This window comes from Amblyomma mixtum, chromosome 10 (genome assembly GCF_055824585.1).
Source record: "Amblyomma mixtum isolate Tamu chromosome 10, ASM5582458v1, whole genome shotgun sequence".
Taxonomy (NCBI): Eukaryota; Metazoa; Arthropoda; class Arachnida; order Ixodida; family Ixodidae; genus Amblyomma; species Amblyomma mixtum.
In genome coordinates this window covers 126879293-126900843 of record NC_143021.1, presented here as the reverse complement: position 1 = coordinate 126900843, position 21551 = coordinate 126879293, and the positions used below count along the sequence as shown (strand labels likewise).

The following is a 21551-nucleotide window of genomic DNA, read 5'->3' as shown; positions in this document are numbered from 1 at the left end:
CTTGCCTTCGCATTACAAGCCCTGCCCAAGCCCATTTCTTCCTCTTGATTTCAACTAAGATGTCATTATCCCGCGTTTGTTCCCTCACCCACTCCGCCCTCTTCCGATCTCTTAACGTTACACCTAACATTTTCCTTTCCATAGCTCTCTGCGTTGTTCTTAACTTAAGGTGAACCCTCTTTGTTAGCCTCCACGTTTCTGCCCCATAGGTGAGTACTGGTAGGATACAGCTGTTGTATACTTTTCTCTTCAGGGATACTGGTAAGCTACCATTCATGATCTGAGAGAACCTGCCATATGCGCTCCACCCCATTCTTATTCTTCTAGTTATTTCCCTCTCATGATCAGGATCTGCGGTCACTACCTGCCCTAAGTAGACATATTCTCTTACTACTTCCAGCACCTCGCTACCAATTGTGAACTGCTGTTCCCTTGCTATTCTGTTGAACATTACTTTGGTTTTCTGCATGTTAATTCTTAGCCCCACCGTTCTGGTCTGCCTGTCTAACTGATTGATCATGCTTTGCAGTTCTTGTCCTGAGTGGCTTAGCAAGGCAATGTCATCAGCGAATCGCAAATTACTCAGGTATTCTCCATTAACTCTTATCCCCAACTATTCCCATTCCAGTACCCGGAAAACCTCCTGTAAACAGGCAGTGAAGAGCATTGGCGAGATCGTGTCTCCCTGCCTGACACCTTTCCGTATTGGAACTTTATTGCTGACTTTATGGAGAACTGTAGTAGCTGTGCGATCGTTATAAATATCTTCCAATATTTTCACATAACACTCTTCTACACCCTGATTCCGCAATGCCTGCATGAAGGTCCGTTACCAACTCATAAAGCTGTGCTTGGCGTCAACTGTGTTTGGCAACTCATAAAGCTGTGTATCGTCTCTTTGTTGTATCAAATTTCTTTTCTTTGAGAACCATTGGCTCCGACCCATTCTCTGGCGTGCTTTAGACGAAAGCTGGGCACCAAACGACCGCTTCCCGTGTCACTTGGTAGCTAGTCTCCGGCTGAGCTTGCCACGTTGAGTCGAGGGCATCTCCTTCGAGTCCGAGACCGCTACCCCCCACACGCTCTAAGGGTGTCTGGGAACGCGCGCTAAAGTGCACGAAGTGATTACAGCCGTCTTTGCTCGAACGAAGAGGTGTTATCACCGGTGACATCGTCGGAATAGGCCACAACCGCCGTGGGCATCATCACGAAGGATGGGCGGCTGCGCTTGTGCGGTTACTTCTGTCTCACGGATAATGCTGTGACCGTTATGGAGGAATAGCCGGTGGAACGGGTTGGCGACATCTTTGCGAATCTAAGCGACGGAGAACTTTTCAACACATTTCATTTTCGCAACCCCGATAATCAGCTGCTCACAGACGAAGACTCGAAGAAGCTAGCTGTTCTAAACTCGGACAAGGGCCTAATCTCCTTCACCAGAATAGCCTTCGGGCTGTCCTCAGCGCAGGAAATCTTTCAGCGACACATGAAACCCGCGCTTAATTTCATTGCCGGGGTGGAGGTTTATCTGGACCACATTACTGTGGCTGAAAAGCCGAACGACTACAAGATTCTAGAGGAAGTGCTGCAACGTCTGATGGATCACGTCCTCCGTCTACAGCAGAAAAAATGCAAGTTCCGCTGTAACAAGTTATGTTTCTCATGCAAGTTATGTTTCTCATGCAAGTTATGTTTCTCATGCACGTCATTGGTAAAAACGGCCTACGTCCTAAAAGTGACAACATCATAGCGCTGCTCGACACCCCACGACCCAGCTCGGTGAGTGAAATGAACGCTTTTTAGGCCTTTTAAACTACTGGAAGTTTTTGCCAGACGTGTCAACTACAGGTGCCCTCATACGCTTTGTGGACGAATATCATGAAGCGGTTCTGGAACAAACGGCAGCAGATGGCTTTCAAAGCACGCAATGCGGCAGTAGAGAATGCAAAACATGCGGTGCATTTCGACCCCAAGAAACCCCTTCGTTTAGAGTGTGATATGTCGATAATAGGTCCGGACCCGTGTTGTCGCCTTGAGTAGTCGGCGTTGATTACTTATGGGATTAAAATGGCGAGCGCTAAAAAAATGCCGAGACTTATTACCAGCTCGAGAAGGAGGCGCTGGCTCTCGTGTTTTGCGTAACAAGGTTTGGATTATCTGTATGAAAACCACTTCGAGCTGGTAACGGACCACACACAAATACAAATACCTTTATTTCAACATCAGAGATGTTAGGGGTGCACCCAAAAAGCCTATGACTGGCTTGACACAGGGGCGCACCCCCGTACTAAAAAACCGGCAGCAAAAGAACACGGATAGAGGAATAAAAGAAGACTACGAGTACAGTGCATCGGTAAACATCATATTCAATAAAGATTAGTGAACATCCTCTTTCCTGTTAAGCCCGGACAAGAATCTTCCGCCGATGGTCACTGCCCGCATTCAATGCTGGGCCCCGCTGTTGGGAGGATACTGCTACAACCTGGCGTGTCCTAAAGCGTCAGAAAACATAAACGCCGATGCCGTCTTCCGTCTCCCTTTTCCGCTGGAGTAGCACCAAGAGGAACAGAAAGACGCGCATCAGTATACATTATATGCTTCGACTGTGAAGGCGGCGCCCATAAGGGCCAAAGAGTTGGCGGCCCTGACCATCCGTGACCTTCTTTTGCAGCTAGTGCGAAATTCGATCCCGCATGGATGGCCAACCTACCTGACAGAGACAGAGGGGCAGTTCCGGCAGTTCTTAAAAAAAAAACGTCGTAGTTGGATGTCGATCTCACTTAGTGGGGCATGCAACTATCGTGCCGTCAGCGGCCGCTGTAGGTCTTCTCAAGCTCCTGCAAGAAACATTCAAGAATGGCAGCGATAAAATCTTTGAGCGAACCATTTTTTTTTGGTTGCCAGGGCTAAATGCCGCTATCGAGAAGGCATTAAGCGAATGTAAGACATCTGCGCAAGCTAGAGTAATGCCTCTTGCGAAGATAGCGGCACCATGGCCGAAAAGAGTCCAGAACTGGTCCAGAGTGTTGGTTGGAGTTGTCTCAAGCACAAAATAAGCTCGGATGGTGATGGTAGCCTCAGCGAACGGCAAGCAACATTGCCACGCGGACCAAGTGCCATCGCACATCCCCCGGGGCCCTGACACGAAGCCACCAGTTTGCAGCACAGCACCTGACACCCCTGACCAAACCTGGCCCAGGCCAGCCGACCTTGGGAGCCCCACTCCGGTGGTGTCGCCTCTCAATGAGCCACCGCCTCTTCGCCTGTCCACCAGGCAACGAAGTCCAGACGTCCACCTCAATGGCTGAATTGGTAAATGGGGCAGAAGCGCCGCGTGATGCAAGCTTGCTGTCAACCAGCCAGCAGGCAGCTATTCCTGTGATGACATCGAAAGCGAGAGCATGCTGCCTACCGCCCGTAATGTCGCCACGAGACAGGGGCGTAACCCCCTGGGGTTGTTTGGTTGTCAGAACACCACCTCTCCCCCCCCCCCCCCCCCCCGACAATGTTATTCGCAACGTGCCGGTATATTAAAATATGAGAACGAAACAGTGAAAATAAGAACAGCATCGGTTTCCTGATAGCAATAGTCCTTGTCATTGAAAAAATAGTCAGCTGTCACAGTTCACCAAATAAAACGTACCCTTTCAAGTCAACCTACTTTTTCATCCATTGCACTGAAAACAAAACGAGCATAACGAAAGTCTCTGACGGTGAGTGTACTTTAACTGATCAAACTGACATTGCTAATGCATTTAATTCCTTCTTCTCGCGCCGCGGTTCCCCGCCTTTAAGTAGTTACTGTGGCCCTCGTCAATGCCCTCACTCTTTTTACTTGCGCCCTACTTCACCAGACGAAGTCTTCCAAATAATTTCTAGCCTAAAAAATACCGCTCCTGGGATCGATGAAATTCCTTCTTTCAAAGTAAAGCTGGTGGGTCGTGAGCTGTCTAATGTTCTTAGTCACATTATTAATTTAGTATTTAGGACTGGTGTTTTTCCAACTGAACTTAAAAAAGGTAAAGTGACGCCGATATTCAAGAAAGGCGACAAAGAATGCCTAAGTAACTACCGTCCAATAACTATATTGCCTTTCTTTAGTAAAATAATAGAAAAGTTAATTGTTAATCGCATAATGAACTACCTCATTAAATTCCAGCTGTTAGCAGATCAGCAATTTGGATTCCGGCCTAATTACTCCACAGAACTAGCTTTAATCGAATTCACAGACAGTATTAAGCAATATATTGATAATGGGTTGTTTGCCGGTGCTGTTTTCTTAGATTTCACCAAAGCATTTGACACAATTAACCACACTATACTGTACACTAAATTAGAATCTCTAGGCATCTGTGGGCCTGCTTTAGCTCTTTTACGCAGTTATCTCACTAACCGTATACAAGTTGTCCAGCTACAAGAAGCATTGTCTTCCCCTTTAACTATTAATTTAGGAGTGCCATAAGGTTCCATTTTAGGTCCGCTTCTTTTTCTCATTTTCATCAATGACTTACCTTTGTCCTTAATTAACACAAGATATATACTTTACGCGGATGATACGACATTATTCACTCAGGATAGCAATTTCACAAGCCTAATAAACAAATTAAAAATGGACTTACAGAATATTGTTTTATGGTGTGAAAATAACTTACTACAACTTAATCCTACAAAAACCACTTTCATGATATTCCGCTCTCATCAAAAGCATGTCATCCCGAGCCCAGCCATTTATCTGGGACATCATGTTATCACTGCCTCCGAATCCGTTACATTTCTCGGCATCACGCTTGACTGTCATCTAAAATTTCATCTACACACCAAATCTATCAGTAAAAAAATTTCATTTGGAATAAGGGTGTTAATAAAAACTAGACTTTTCTTTCAACGCCATGTTCTCTTATCCCTGTACTATGCTTTCATTAACAGTCACCTTAATTATTGCCTATCATCATGGGGTAATACCTATTCATGCCATATGTCATGTATTTCTCATCTTCAAAATCAAGCGCTTCGAATTTTATCTTTCAGCCCATACACATCCACTGCTTCACCTCTTTACTGTGACCTAAACATTCTGCCATTGAAATGCCTCCTTAATCTTAGGTTAGGTCTTCTAATCTACCGCGCTCGCAATAATAACAATCAACTTCTCTGTTTTTCCGTATCTTTCCTTTCTAATAGCAATAACACTAGATTCTCTGAACAAAACAATATGCTTCTACCAAAAGTGAACACAAATTATGGAAAACAAACTGCTTTTTTCTCCACCATCAAAACCTGGAATTCATTACCACTAGCAATCAAATCCGCACGTTCGCAGCCCGCTTTCTACACTTTACTAAAAAAACATCTCCTATCAACCCATTCAGCTTCATGCCATGCTTAAGGTTGCCTTCATCTTATTTTCTGTTCCCCACTCTGGCAGCAAACGGTCATATTGTTAATCTTCTGGAACCTCTTTTTTTTTCTCCGCCTGTGTATTATATCTGCATTTATTCAATGCCTATTGTTATCTGATGTCTTTTTGTGTTCTTTCTATTGTTCTTATGTTCTGCTATTTTATGCCTTTTTTGTTAAATTATGCCCGCTAACTATTGTATAACTTACTCATTGCCGCAAATTACACTAATAGGTTTTAACTTGATTGTATACTTTTATAGCTCCTCTGCCAAAATTATGCACTTTCCTTATGTATTCCTGATGGGAGGCCCCCCAGACATTTTTCACTTTGGGACCTCCTACTGTACTAACTTTTTTATGAAACTTACAACTCATTTGTATTTCGTTTTAATGAACCTTCAAACCTTCAAACCTTCTCGTCATAAACCAGCGCGAAAATAAAAAGAGCATTTTTTTAAAGCTCCTCTGCGTCCGGGCGCAGGTTCACACGCAATGGGTAGAAGAGAGAGACTTTAATGAAATACAGAGAATTTAGCCGGCGTTAAAAAATCGCTGGTATGCTACTCTGCCTAGGGAGGGGCATTAGGGAGATAAAGACAGAAGGAGAGCAGTGTGGAAGAGATAAAAAAACGAAGATAAAATGCGGCCATGAAATGGGTACTAAGGATGCAATGGCGAGTATTGATGTAACCTAAGGAATGATAGAGTGCATAGTCCGACAAATGGGCTGACGAAGTTCACTCCATGAAGAATGCATGAAGGTAACGTGCAAGTGAATTTAAAGCTTATCGAGATGTGCCCCTAACAATGGACAAAGTTTTAGGTCCCTTAGCCTGGCTTAGGCAACAGAGACTTGCAATGAACTTTCTATTTACATATTTAAAAGCTTCTCACGAAGATGGAGGATGCGCTCCAAAGACTGGAACTATTCACATGTTTTCAGATCGGCAACACTTCTGGATTAGCTGAAGTGCAGTGCATCCTCTCATTGGCCTTGAACTGGTTGCGATTGCAATTTGCAATTTGCAATTTTTTTTATTGTTAAAGAACGAGTAAATCTCGAACGACAAATTCACGGGGCGTAGGCTTTTTTATGTCATATGGGCGACTAATAGCAACACTCGAAGCACACGCTGTCCTAAAAGCGAGTAATCGCAACGTGGTGTGAGAAATCGGTAAACTCTCATGCAGGTTGAATAAACGTATTGTCATCAATCTGCATAAACAAGACTGCAGAAATGAAGAAACAGGTTGAGTCCTTCGCCGGTAATTCCAACCATTATGATTTTTTCGCCAAGGAATCAAGCGCTTGAAGTCGCTTGCAACTGCTCCTATTTTCAGTGATAATTAGAATCTAAGGATAACGTTCGGCATTACTCCTACACTGTCTCCGGAAATTACTTTAAATGCGAGCCCTACGCATCCCTTACCTCCCGCGCTCTGTGGTGACCCGTTGATTTTCAGCAGTTTTGCACGACCTCGGATTGCAGTTTTTTCTCCACAGGCTGTGGCGAGCAAAGCAAAGGAGATGCTGTTTGTTAGGTTGCTTACTTGGTTATTTCGAGAATACTGCCGATTGGCTCTCAGTGTTATGGCAGAAGTAGTACATCATATGAAAGTACAGAAAATGACAGGAAAGAGGAGGTCAAGGTGAAGTGTGCAGCGGTGTAAAATCAACCAAAAGTATAAGAGCAAAGTAGAAACAAGCAAATCATACAATCCCAAAAAGATAAGGAGCACGACAGCAAATAAAATGCACTGCACATTATACGCTGTTGTATATTTTTCCGTCCGCCAAGTGCAACGAAGAGAACAACCAGTCTTTCGTAATGCAGTGGCAGAGGGAAAGCATCGCAGGTAAATCGCATATTTCAAAAAGCCGGAACCTTGCTATCCTCTTGCTTTTTTCAGGACAGTCAGATTTTTTAAACGTTTAACAAGCTGTTGGCCTAGTTCATTAAGTATTTAAAGGTAAAGTATTTGTCGCTTATGTAAGATAGACGCATATAGCATACAATGGACAGGACGGGCGCTATTTATATCTTTACGCAACAGCGCCGAACTCTCATATCACGCATTCAGGACAGCCGACGCATAGCGTTGTTGCCAGGAAGAAACAACGGCAAAGATGGTTCAAAGGCTATCCCCAACTTGGTAAGAAAGCCGTCGGCGCCACGGCATCCATCCGTTCCTTGTGGTTCATTGCGTGATTGCAGCATGCAGACAGCACTGGCTGCCCACACATGCCTACCGCGAGCGTTTTGATAAACGTCGACAAACGTTTTTTGCGTGGCGGAATGCATGCAGCCGGCAAGACAACCACGTGCTAAGGAAACTGTTTCAATTCGGAGACTTTCAGTTAAACATTGTGCGCATTATTGCTGGCGCGGACTACGTGACGTTTCTGCGGTAGGTTTTATTGCTGTATGTCTATTAGCTATCCTTTATTTTTCTTTCCTTGGCAGGAAGGCGCTCTGTATGTGGACAATTTCTGGATGTCACTAGGAAGCTACGGTATCTTCAGCCTAAAATTCACCGGCGGCGACAAGTAAGTCCGTTTAAGAGCGCCTGTTCTCATTGCTGACGTCCCTGGCCTACGTGTAGGCGTGGCTGCGATTGTCGGGAATCCGCATATGGCTGTTTTTGCCGAAAGCGTTATACGAGGAGTATTACTTACAGGGACCATGAAATGGTTTCGTCATTCATATTCTAATGCAACAGCTCTGTAGCGGTGATCTCTGCGGGTATTCTAGTCGAATTCAAAAAGCTGCGCGTGGAACGAAGAATTTACAAACAATTTTTCAATCTTGCCGCTCACAGCCGATTAGGCCGACACCTCACCGCACTTTTTTAGCCGCACCTGCCCAGCGACCTAAACTCGGGCAGCCTGGGCATAGACTTGGCGACCCTTATCATTGGCTCTGTCCGCTAACGACGCGCGCAATTTTTGCAACTCTTCCGCAACTTAGCATTGATGTTCCTTGAGATACAATTTTATTGATTGCTTATTCTTTTTTAAAACACACGTATATATACGTGTGTAAGAATACAAAGGTAAGAATTCAGAGCTTTTCATGAAAGTAATATAGTACTCCCGGCGGAGAAGCAAATCCATCGGCTCACAAAAGCACGTGCTATCGTAAAATCTTTGCGCCCGCCTATGCGAGCCTCCTAGCTGCGCCGACGAGTCGCTGCTGTCGTCCCTGTCGTCGTCCTGTCGATCTCGGTATGGCGTGCACTGATAAGGCTCAAAGCCCATCTTAGCGGTGGCTGCACGCCGCCGCGCGTCGAGCTCCGGATGCACGCCGTTCGAGCAGATAGGCTAAAGCAGGGAACACATGTGCGAAACGCACCGCACCAATCGTCGCTTGCGAACTGCCGCCCCACAGCAAGCAGGGACACACGGACCGGTGAGCATCGCTGCGCCGCTCTACCCAAGCGCCGCCCACAAAAGATGTCGCACTTCGCCGCCGGGCAGCAGTGCCTGAGCGCTGCTTGGGATGGTGTACAAATATCGCAAGAAAAGACCAGATCGCCTTGTTATCAGAAAGACTGCCAGCGATACCCCAGCAGCGACAAAGCATGACTTGTTATGTTGGGAGCTTTCGGCAACGGCGCCGCTCGCGGGCTCTCCGAGCGATGAGCTCGGAGAGCTTGGCAAATAGCTGTTCAGGGCTCCTGTAAGAAGGTCTGCACTTCTTAAAAATGAGGTTCTGAGTTATAAGAGCTCTTTTTTCGACGTAAGGTTGTCAGCGGTGTAGCGCATCGCAAAACAACTATGATGTGCTAACTAGTAGGCTGGCTAACTAATAATGAAAGTTAACGTTTTAACAATTACTGTTAGTCTCCTTATATATGGAGAGCCGTGTATTCCACAGTAAATAGCATACATAATGTTTCTAGAATTTTGATAAGGCATTAACTCTCGGCGTTGAGGCCCTGCAAAGTTTGTTTACATTGCGCCAAAATGCATGCGCTTTTCGAAAAGTTTACAGGAAAAGCAACCGCTCAAGTGCACATAATTTGAGAGCAAGGCAAAATAACTTGCGCCACAGCGTGCAGGGTTGTCCCTCTCCTAACTGGCCATGGTTGTTTTCCCTCGTACTTCCATCGTTTTGCCCTCCTTCCTTCGCCTTCTTGTCCATGCGGGGCAGCTGTGGGGGATGTTCTTCATTACCTGCGTGCCTGTCCTCTCACCGCAGACATAGCAGCAGGGCTTCCCGGCTATCCGCACTTTCTTTCCCCTCATGACTTCCCCTCTTTGTTAGGTTCCCCTCGGTCTCCTCCGTTGTTTATTCGCATTGCTGTTCGCGTTTCTTCCATTCTTTCACCTGTCTCTCGTGTTTATTCCCGCCCTGATGGCTCGTAGACCTCCCTGCCATTTCTGTGCCTCCCCATGTCTCATGTGGTCGGGGGCACCATATTGTCACGTTGTAGTGACGGCAGTCCAGCGGTCAGGAAGACACCAGCAAGACTTGCAAACGAAGCTCTTTATTTGGGCTGACTTTCGCCCGCAAAAGAACTGAATCACTCGGTGGCAGCGTAAGCAACAAGCGTGCTCGTCAATCGTCTAACTACGAATGCCTGCTGCTCGCGGCATCGTTCAATTTAAAGCCGGCAAGGAAACTTCGAGATAACTGGTCGAGATCATCTAGAGTAATCTGGAAACACGTAGATGCAGCTCGGCATAGCTGTGATCAATCGAGATTAGTCCGGTCGCTTCTCGCGTCACGAACAAATATGATAACACCCCTTTCCTACTGCCTTGCGCGAACGAACGGACGCTACAATGATACGTGGCATTACCCCCATCCCAAAGAAGCATCGTCTCGATGCTTTCAAATGAAAATAAACGCGGAAAATGCAAACTTCGAGTCCTTCAGCGTTCATAATAAGGTTTGAGGGCAGCGGTAAAAGCTTCAAGTCTGGCCGTGTCGTCGTCGTAGTTGTCGTCATCGTCGTCGTCGTAGGGGCCGTCGTCGTCGTAGGGGCCCTCATCTGCGTAGGGGGCCGTCGTCTGCGTAGGGGGCCGTCGTCGTACGGGTCGTCGTCGTAGGGGTCGTCGTCGTAGGGTTCGTCGCAGTTCTCGTCATAATTGAGGAATAGTCTTGTGTTTTCGTCGATGGAAGATGTTAGTTCTTGCGCTATGAAGCTACCTCGCCTCCAGAGGCTGCTTTTTTCAGTTTAACCTTCGGGGGCTGGGGGACCGTCCACGCACGGCGTAGCCTCGGCTAGGAGATACAAAGTGCGCGGACGATGACGACGGGGAACGTGATAGGCGGCTCGGCGATGAGTATTCTTCCCGATGCAAAAACTCCTCGAATTCGGCTGGTCGCTGGCCGGGTCGGGGTCGTGGAGCGTCGTAAGAGAACCCTCGGATGCCCCAGTCTTCTGTATGGGCAGTGCCGGAGGACGTGACCGGCTTCGCCGCAGTGGAAGCATAGTGGGCGGCGCTGGTCGGGAGTTCTCCACTCGTCGCATTTCCTCGGCTGTTTGCGACGCTCGTAGGACGGGCGGGTTGGGGCGAGAGGGCGGCGGTCCAACGCAGCTGGCTGAGGGCGATAGGGGCTTGAGTCGCGTCTTCGAGGTGCAGGACGGCGCACAGCTGCGGCGTAAGTCATGGCTGGGGGCTCCATAGGCTGCGTGGTGGTCGGCGTCACACCCAAGGCCTGTTGAACTTCATCCCGGATGGCGTTTGTGAGCGATGAAAGCTGCGGCTGAGTTCCCGTTGGCAGCAATCGGCGGAGCTTCTCTCCTCTTCAAGGCGAAGAAGACGTACCTAATTTTCATGGCATCGTCCCAGTTGTTAAAGACAGCCACACGGTCGAACTGTTCCAGCCATTCTTCGGCCGATGATTGGCCGAAGATTGGTGGCACCCGGGGCTGCTGAAGAATGATTGGAGTCATCGTCTGGGGCAAGCTCATGGTAGACGTTGCTGCTGACTTCCGCTTCCGGGTAGGGTCCGGCAGAATCTCGAACTCAGGTGCGTCCCCTTGCAGGCGTCGGCTTGCGCGGTGGATTGGACTCAGGTCCTGCGGTAGACGACTCAGAGGGCTGGCGTCACGACTTGTAGGGGGTGTCCGCGACATGAAAGGCTACCCAGCACCTCCACCATATGTCACGTTGTAGTGACGGCAGTCCAGCGGTCAGAAAGACACCAGAAAGACTTGCAAACAAAGCTTTTTATTTGGGCTGACTTGCGCCCTCAAAAGAACTGATTCACTCGGTGGCGGCGTAAAAAGAGAAGTTTATTTTTTCTAATGTCAACAAATATACAAAGCAAAACTGTTGAACTCAATGCTCTCATCAGTCAAACACATGCGCAGTGAGGCAGCACTGAGCACGTCAATAAGGCAGTAAGAAAGCCGACACTCGACCGCCGCGCAGGACGATAAAGTATGTCGACCATTTGCGCAAGAACTCAGCCTCGCTCATTGTCAGTGCGTCCACGCATGCTTGCTCAAAGAGGCGCGTGCGGAGGCCCTGCAACATTGGAAACATTGCTCTTTGCGGACGCCCATTTAAGGAAGCCGCTCCACGCTGCCGCCACAAAACGAACATGCCGACACACAAGAGCATATTTGTAAACAGTTCGCGTGAACTAGTGCGCGCTTCGAGGCGGGTTACGAACATTCGTGACACTAGTACCCAAAAGGTGCGCGCCACTACACAGTCGAACATTGCGTGCCGCAATATTTCTAAGAGACCTCACTGCGGGCATCGGGCGGAGGGCGCCACGCCCCACGCCGCAAGGCGGTCTCTTGTGGGCAGGACCCGCCAGCCTCGCAGCCAGCCGAAGTCCCTGACATCTGCAGGAAGCGCAGCTGAGGTCAGTTGGCGCCAGCGTGCCCGTCTCGTTTTCTGGAGTTGTTTGCGTGTCAGCTCAGCTACCGTTAGTGCTTCACACATCCTGGAGGGCGGGGTTTCACGCTGGCAGACAACGACGCCAGTGTGCGACGCACGTTAACGAAAAATACCGGCGGCCGCTCGGCTGTAGGGCCAACCACGTGTTGTGTAAAAAACACGTTACGCGCTGTACCCAGAAAGTATGTGAGGAGTGTTCTCCCGTGATAGTCTGGGTTGCGTACAAGATCTCGTACTCCTCGCAAGGCGAGCACATTGCACATAGTGCGGATACAAGGTATACCAAACCCACCCATGTACGATGGAAGGCGCATGAACATTCGTGACACAAGTTCGGTTTTGCCCGCCCAAACGAAAGTGCCACAGGCCGAGGTTAGCCTGCGAGCAAACGCGTGCGGTGGGTTTGCGATGCGGGCGACAAAAAAACATGCGGCTAGGATTGAGGACTCACCTAAATAGCAGCGCTCTGCCATTGAAAGGCGGAACGTTGACGCCACCGAGAGGCGTTTCTCAGCGTTCGTGCGGAGGTTAGTCCAGGTTTCGCGGACTACTTCTCCGCTCGCGAGGAATACTACACCCAGGACTTTCACTCCCTGCACCCAGTCCACCTCGCCCGCAAGGTTCGGTGTGAAGGTGCCAAACCTTAGTGCCTTGCTTTTCCTCCTGTTCAATAGGGCCCCTGATATCTCGCTGTACTCGAGAAACAGCCGCGAAAAAGCGGCGTAGCTATCCTCGTCCTTGAGGAAAAGCGACACGTCGTCGGCGTAGGCCGAAACTTTGATTTGGCCCTGGCCAGGCAGAGGGAAGCCGCGTATGGATGGACTGTCGGTAATGCGCCGGATGAGTGGATCCAGGCATAACACGAAGAATGTTGGGGAGAGAGGGCATCCTTGCCTTATGCCTCGGGTGACTGAGAAGGGAGCGCTCTGGTGGCCGTTTACGGAGAGATGAGCGTTCAGGTCTGCGTAAAGTAGGCGCAGCCTGCTGACAATTTGCGGCGGGAATCCGAAGGCTTCGAGGACTCCGAACAAATACGAGTGTTCCACCCGATCGAATGCTTTCGCCTGATCGAGTGAAACAAAACACCCGGTGAAGCCCGTCCTGCTGGCAAATGTGAACAGGTCTCTAGTGAGTGCCAATGCAGAAAACACAGAGCGGTCAGGCACGCTGCTGGTTTGAGCACGGTGGATTAGGTGAGGCAGGATCGTCCGCATTCTTCTGTTTAGTAAAGATGCGACTATTTTGTAGTCTGTGTTTAAGAGGCTTATGGGCCGCCATGCTTGCGGGTCGGAGGGGTCACCGCCCGCTTTCGGAATGAGTATGATGCGGCATTCGCGGAAAGAGTTTGGACGTAACCCATCCGCGAGAAAGCCGTTGACCATTTTCAGCAGTGCTCCTTGGATCTGGTAAAAAAACGTTGAATAAAAACTTGTTGGAATGCCGTCTGGACCGGGGGCAGAGGCTGCATTCGTACTCTGCAGGATGGCGTGCAGCTCTTGGCTTGTGGCTGGTGCGCAAAGGTTTTCATGCAGCTCTTCAGCTACTCGTGGCAAGTTTTCAAAAAAGCTTTGTAGAAGCCCGCCATACCCATCTTGAAGATTTAGCCAACTGTCCGTAGAGAACAGGTTCGAGAAGTGACTTGCAAAGATCGTGCAGATATCGGACGCCGTTTTGCTTTGGGTGCCCTCTGAGAGTGTCACGAAAGGCACAGTAGCGGGAGCGAATTCCTCTGCCGTGCCTGCGCGTACGTGTCGTAGCACAGCCGGCTCTGATATAGGCCGCCCGAGCTGGTGTGCACGACTAGCTGCCCGTGATGACTGGCAGAGCAACACGTGGTAACGTGCTTTAAGTAGACTTAGGTAATCGCTCACCGCAAAGGTTAAGGGTGCTCCCCTTTGCACTATACGGATGCGCTTGAGGGTGTCGTTCAGTGCATGAGTTACCCGGTGTCTGAGGTCTTGACCGCAGAGTTGCCTGCCAACGAGCCTTGAGTGTGTCCCATGAATCAGTCGCAACGAAGCTCTTGCACGATGCTGCCAACGCCGTACGTAGCGACGCCACGCTTTCCGCGTCCGCCAGTAGGCTCGTGTCCATGCACCACGTAATAGTACGTGGGGTGTCCTCACCAAAGTCGAGCCTGACTGACAAGGGGTGGTGATCGGAAATCACCGGCGTGCCTGCAGGGAACGCGAGAACTTCGAAGCTAACGACAAAAGAAGCGAGCTCTGGTGGAAAATAGAATTTGTCTAACCGACTCGCTGACTGTGCTCTCTCAAACGTCGCTCCAAAGGCATCCCCGTGAAGCTGCACCCACGCGTCAGACAAGCGGAACTGAGTCACGAGATCGCGGAGCGCGGGGGCACCGCAATAACGGCTACCGTGACCATGTCCGCGGACGTCACGGTCGATGGTAAGTACACAATTGAAGTCACCGACGATGAAAGTGGGGTAGGGATCAAGGAGGAATGAGTTGAGGCGCTCAAAAAAATCAGAACTACTAGCCTGCCGTGCTGGCGCATATACAACCAACGCACGTACCCGCCGCTGGTTTAGTGTGAAGTCGACCGCAAGAGTGCGGCCGTCCAGCCCGAAAGTGCAATGAGCACCCGCGCGCAGGCAGGGGTTTACAAAAACGACACCAACACCGCACATATGAAAATCAGTCAACAAAAAATAAGCAAAAACAGAAAACCGGGTGGTTAAATTCAGCACATCAAGTGAAGTACGGAAGTTGCATTCCTGTAAAAGCAGGATGTCGACGCCCCTAGCCTTGGCAAAGTGCATCACCTCTCTCTGTCTGTCTACGGATTGAAATCCCCGAACATTCAGGGAGAGGAGATGCACAACCGCCATGACTGCCAAGAGCACCGACGGCATAGCATACAACATAAAGAGCGTTGCCATGGGCGGGGCTTGGCGCGCGCGGCACTTTTTTGCTAGAACGTTCGTTAACAGTCCCCTCGGATTCCGTTGATTGGGGGGTGGGCACGCTTGTAGTTGGGTCTTGAGAAGTCCATATTTTCGGGGTCGTCAGCGATTGTGGCCTTGCTCACCGGTTGCTGCGTGGCCTTTGCGACGCTCGCAGCTGAAGCTGATGCCGACGCCAGGGTCGCCGATGGGAGGGTGTGGCTGGCTGGTGACGGGAAGCGCGCGTCGTCCGCACCTCGAGGAGTCGTCGGCCCTGACACCTGCCCGCCCGTCAAGTCGCCTGTCAGGCGAAGCGGCGTGACTTTGTCTGGTACGTCCACCAGGTCGCCCCACGCCACGCTCGACTCGTCGCCGCTGCTCACGGTGTCGTAGGTGTGTGTGCCGGGAAGCGGCGGCAAGGGCTCGGCGAAAACTCCAGCGAACGGCTCCACCTAGTTTGAAGGCGTCCCCTCGCGCTGCTCCTCCACGGGCACCTCCTTCGCGGGGGCGGGCTCGGGCTCGCTCGGGCGGCTGGTGTTTGGGCCTGCGTCGGCAACAGGCGTCCGGACGGTTGGTGGGCTCCGCGTTTCTGCGGCCACGTTGTCCTTACTCGGTCCCTGCCTCGAGGCGGCGGCCGCCGCATAGGACCGTGGCCGCAGGCAGTCCGCTGTGGCGTGGCTTCCACCGCAGCGCCTGCAGGCCGCTCCGCATCCGGCCGTGTCGTGGCCGAACACCTCGCAGCGAGCGCACCGCGGCGTTCGACACGCCGCGCCGATGTGGCCGTCCTGCCCGCAGCGGGAACAGACCTTCGGGACGCCACGGTAGTCAAACATGACGCAGTGGCCCTGGACGGTCAAGAAGTTCGGCACCGCCTGCTTTATCTCGATCCGGACCACGCGCGTCCCGTTGCCGACGTGACGACGGCCCTTGAGGACGGGATGGGTGATGTCAAGCACCTTGCCGTAGGAGCTCAGTGCCGCCGCCAGCGCCGCGTCTCTCACGAACAGCGGCACACGAAAAGCCGTCACGTGGACCACGGCAGGACCCACGCAGGCTACTGGGACGGAAGTGCCGTTCACATTGAAGGCGCCTTCCACGAGCATCTTCTCCGCCGCCGCAGCCGAGGCCATGGCGACGCAGAACTTCATGCCTCCATGGTGCTGGAGGCTATCTAGCCCTTTCGGGCCGACAACCGACTCGATGTCGTCAGCAGTCGCGTCGGAAGTAACTGAAAACTGGAAACAGTGCGCCTTTGGGGGCGGCGCACGGAACACCGGAGGGGCAGCAGGTCCCGGGCCTCCCATGACGTCACGGGCGGCCGACTGGGCTGCTGCTTGAAGGTCTCGAAGTTGCCCGAGCACCGGCAAAGGCACGGCGCCTGGGCGGGGAGGCTGGTTGCGGAACCTCCGGGTCGCAGTGGATCCGGGGTCCGCCTGCACTTGTCGTTGAAACTTCTCAGGAAGCCAGCGCCGAAAAAAAACTTCGCTGGTTCTGGACGAGCTCGGGCAGCAACTAGCGTGCTCGGCGGTCGTCGAAGTACGAACGAATGCCTGCTGCTCGCGGCATCGTTCAATTTAAAGCCGGCAAGGAAACTTCGAGATAACAGGTCGAGATCATCTAGAGTAATCTGGAAACACGTAGATGCAGCTCGGCATAGCTGCGATCAATCCAGATTAGTCCGGTCGCTTCTCGCTTCACGAACAAATATGATAACACCCCTTTCCTGCCGCCTTGCGCGAACGAACGGACGCTACAATGATACGTGGCAATATGGCCAATATTGGTGGGCCGTGGCCCTGCCCCTGCCTCACGGGCATGTGGATGGTATGTGGACCTTGATATTCGCTGGCTTTGCGTGTACATCCAGTCTTAGTTTTGTTTGATTTTCGTTTTTTCATGTTTATTTTTATTTTTGCCATTCCTTTTTCTTTTCTCTACCTGTTATATTTCCATGTTTTAATTGTTTGTTTGATTTTTTTTAACTTTTCGCTCGTTCTATTTCCTTGCGTTATTACATGCCTTTTTGTCATTTACTTGATCCTCTTTTCTATTTCCGCTTTTTTATGTACCCCTTCTGCTTTCTTAAGCCCAGTATCTCCTGTTTGTTCGTTTTTTGTTTTTTCTTCTCCTCGCTTTCTTTTCCTGTCTCTTCTTTCTTCTTAAAGATCCCCGCACCTTCCCTCCTCCTGGCCGCCTGCGAGCCTGTCTGAAGAATCTGGGCATGCTGGACCCATCCCTGTGTCATGTTCATTTCGTACTTCTTAATCCTTCAGGGGCGTCTTGTTTTAAAAATCACTTTTCCCCGCCCATCATTTGTGCCTCTTTTTTTTGTAATTGGTTTTTCTTAAATTTTCTCTTGGGCGTTGGCCCCTTTTCTTTTATGTTTAATTGGATCGCCTGCGATAACCTCTGGTTGGCTGCGGGCTTCCTCTCCAATTTTTGTTTATTTTATTTTATTTCTTGAGAGTTTACAATAAAAGGGTTGCTACGTTTTTTAATCTTTAAAATCTGATATGAATATTACGTAGGCTGGGCAACACGCATCTCATAAATACGGAGACTAAAACTCCGGACACGAACTGCAAAGCATGATGAATGAATTAGAGGCAGAGCAGAACGGTGGGGCTAAAATTAACATCCAGAAAACGAAAGTAATGTTCAAAAGCCTAGGAAGAGAGCAGTAGCTCGCAATTGGTAGGCAGGGGCTGGAAGTAGAAAGCGAATATGTCTATTTTGGGCAGGTGGTGACAGCTGATCCCGATCACGAAAAGGAAAAAAACTAGAAGAATGAGAATGGGGTGGAGCGCATATGGCAGGTTCTCTCAGATCATGAATGGCAGTTTACCAATATCCCACAAGAGAAAAGTATAAAACAGCTGTACCTTACCGGTACTCACCTATGGGGCAGAAAGGTGGAGGCTAACAAAGAGGGTTCAGCTTAAGTTAAGGACAACGCAGCGAGCTTTGGAAGCGGGTGAAGTGGGTGAGGTAACAAACGCGGGTTAATGACATCCTAGTCGAAATCAAGAGGAAGAAGTGGGATTGGGCAGGGGATGTAATGCGAAGGCAAGATAATCGGTGGTCCTTAAGGGTAACGGAGTGGACTCCAAGATAAGCCAAACGTAGCAGGGAACGGCAGAAAGTTAGGTGGGCGGATGAGATTAAGAAGTTTGCAGGAATACGGTGACCGCAACTGGCGAAGGACAGGCTTAATTGGAGATACATGGGAGAGGCCTATGGCCTGCAGTGGGAGAAGTCAAGCTGCTGCTGATGATGATGAGGCTGGAACTTATGGAACGCTTTTCTGCAGTTTTTCGTGCAGGTATGTTTTGACGTTTCCTAATTCATTGTTTTAGCCGTAGGGCCTGTTTATATGACGTGCACAGAACCGCAGGTGACACGCATGCGAGCCGAATCGCCTCGAAGCAGGTGGGAAGCTAAAGCTTGTAATAAGGGAGTAATTACACATTGACATCAACTCGAGCGCAGCCATACGGCTACAAAGAATAGCTAAACAGATTTCTCAGGAACTTCGTAGGTAAAGAAAAATTCCTCCTGGTTCGGGGTTCGAACCCGGGACCACCGCTTCATCAGAGCAGTCGCTCTACCAATTGAGCTGACAGGGACAGCAAGCGTATGGTAGAGAGCGAATTCATCAATAACTCGAAGTGGGAACAGTGTTGTTAAAATGTGTAGGGGAGCTGGTTCGATCCCGGCCGCGGTGGCCGAATTCCGATGAAGGCGAAATTCTAGAAGCCCGTGCACTGTGCGATGTCAGTGCACGTTAAAGAACCCCAGGTGGTCGAAATTTCCGGAGCCTTTCACTACGGAGTCCCTCATAGCCTGAGTTGCTTTGGGACGTTAAACCCCAATAAACCAACCAATGTTTAAGGAATCCCGCAAGGTAGAGTATATTTGAAATTAGGAAGTAATTACTCATTGACATCCACCTGAACGTAGCCATACGGCTGCAAAGGAAAGCTAAAAAGCTTTCTTAGAATCTTCGATTTTAAAGAAAAACTCGACCTGGTCCGCGGTTCCAGCCCGGGAGCCCCGCTTCACCGGAGCAGTCGCTCTACCAACTGAGCTAACCGGGACGGCAAGCTATTGATAGGGCGAGAGCGAATTGATCACTAACTCGAAGTGGGGACTGTGTTGGTCATATGTTTAGGGGAATTCCTCAAGGTGAGGTGGATTTGAAATAAGTAAATAATCACTCATTGATATCCTCCCGAGTGCAACCTACGGCTACATAAGAACGCTAAACAGCTTTTTCTGAAACTTGGTATTTAAAGAATAACTTGTCCTGGTCCAGGTTTCGAACCCGGGACCACAGCTTCACTGCCGCAGTCGCTCTAATCTAAATCTGCTTCACCTTGGGGGATTCCCCTAAACATTTGACGAACACAGTTCCCACTTCGAGTTATTGATAAACTCGCTTTCGCCCTGCCATAACCTTGCCGTCGCGGTTAGCTCAATACAACCAATTTCTTCGAGCTAACCGGGACGCCAAGGTTCTGGTAAGGTTTTCTGTTTCTTGCATGGTATTCACTTACATGGTTTTGTACAGAAAGGATATGAATATATATCCTTTCTGTACAAAACCATGTCAATAAATACCATGAAAGAAAAAAATAAGTCCCGGTTCGCTCAATTGGTAGAGCGACTGCTCTGGTGAAGCGGTGGTCCCGGGTTCGAACCGCAGACCAGGACGAATTTTTCTTTTACAACGAAGTTTCTGAGAAACCTGTTTAGCTTTCCTCTGTAGCCGTATGGCTGCGCTCGGGTGGATGTCAGAGAGTAATTAGTCGCTTATTTCGAATCTACTCCACCTTGGGGTATTCGCCTAAACATTCGAACAATGCAGACTGACACTTAGAGAACGAGGTATCAAGGTATGCACCGAGTCGTTGTGCGGTTCTGTCGTCGTGACGCACCCTTTTTTACTTTCTCGGGGGTTACCTTAATTAATATCAGCCGTTTCCCAGTGAGGGTATTGTCGATTTTCACAAACTCTAGCCAGCACCGCAGTTCAGCCAAGATGGCTACCGTAAAGACGAATCCGTCTTTGATCAGCCTGGGCGCTTCAGCAAGTTCCAGAATGTCACCCTTTTTGAGTAAAGTTGAGCGGTTAGTTTTAGCTATTCAATTTGTATGGTTATGTAAAGCATAGAACCGATGACGTACTGTGGTTCATCGACCTGTGTCTCAAAACATATGTTTGACCGCTTCCAGGGCGTTTTTGGCGATATCAAGACTGCCAGCGCTGAGTTCCTATACTAGGGGAAAGGAGAAAAAATGGACACGCATCTCGTGTTTAATGCTACACTGTTGCAGTTAATCAAGGCTACGAAATTACTGCAGAACACTGAAAGCTAAAAAGCTTCGGGATAGTTTCGCTTTTGATTGACGTGTGCTCGAATTTCATTTTAGGTAGCTGGATGCCAGAATAATTAATATATGACCATCAACTAAGTCAAACAAGCAACGTCCTTGTTTGTAGATTCGTGAACAGGCTTCTTTAGAGAGCTGGAGAGATCTGCTGCGGAGGAAAATATAACGTACATGTGCTTTTTTAAGGGCGGTCTGCTCGTTCTTGTTTTTCCTTTCTATTCAGCGCCGCTTCGGCCCAAGCACCATCCATAAATGCCAATATACCTGCAGTAAAATTTCGTTTGTGTTGCTATTAACAGGACGAATCGAGCACTACGATGCAAGCCTGCTCAGTGCTGTACGTTGCGGCGTGAATTCGATGCCATCGAGTCGGCTAGTGCCTTCGAAGGAGATATGGCGCGTGCAGTAGACACTGACTCCTGACCCTGCTCTCATTTGCAGGTAGACCTGTTTCCCAGGCGTGAAATGGCGATCGGCTATAGCGTGTAAACCAATTCCTTGCTGGCCAGATAATTCATCATGCCTCGCCACTTTACTTTTTTTCTTGCTCGCTGACGTTCTTCTCAAATGCTCTCGTCTATCGCCGCTTCGGTCTCGTAGCTTTGAGTGTTTATTTGGCTGTTCGCGAAACACTGATGTTTAGAATGAACAGACATAAAACTGCAGAGAATGTTTACTACATTCGAATAACTGCGAAAGAGGGGATTTGTGCTGCGTAGCAGATGACGAGCGTGCAGCGCCGCGGAACGCAGTGCTCGCACTTCGCGAGCTGCGAACCGACAACGATTTTGTTCTCGTTTGCTGCCCATCGGATAAGCGCTTACGCACTAATATAAAATGAAGAGCGGAAAAATACCAATGGCGGTATTTTAACTACACCTGTGCTGTTGCACCTTGCTTTAAGTAATTCTCTATCTCCTTCTCGGTGGATTGATGTTACGTCGTGCGGCCTTAGCATCGTGACGTTGTTATGTAACCACATTTA

At 49.5% G+C, this 21551-nt stretch overlaps 1 protein-coding gene across 1 annotated transcript in view; it reads left to right on the top strand.

Moving 5' to 3' along the window:
- Nucleotides 1-21551, top strand: part of LOC149326894 (uncharacterized) — a 103591-nt gene that overhangs the window by 76509 nt on the left and 5531 nt on the right. The window contains exon 6 of the mRNA XM_089564718.1: nt 7866-7948. Coding sequence (XP_089420844.1) covers nt 7866-7948 — 83 coding nt within the window. The remainder of the gene's footprint in view (nt 1-7865; nt 7949-21551) is intronic.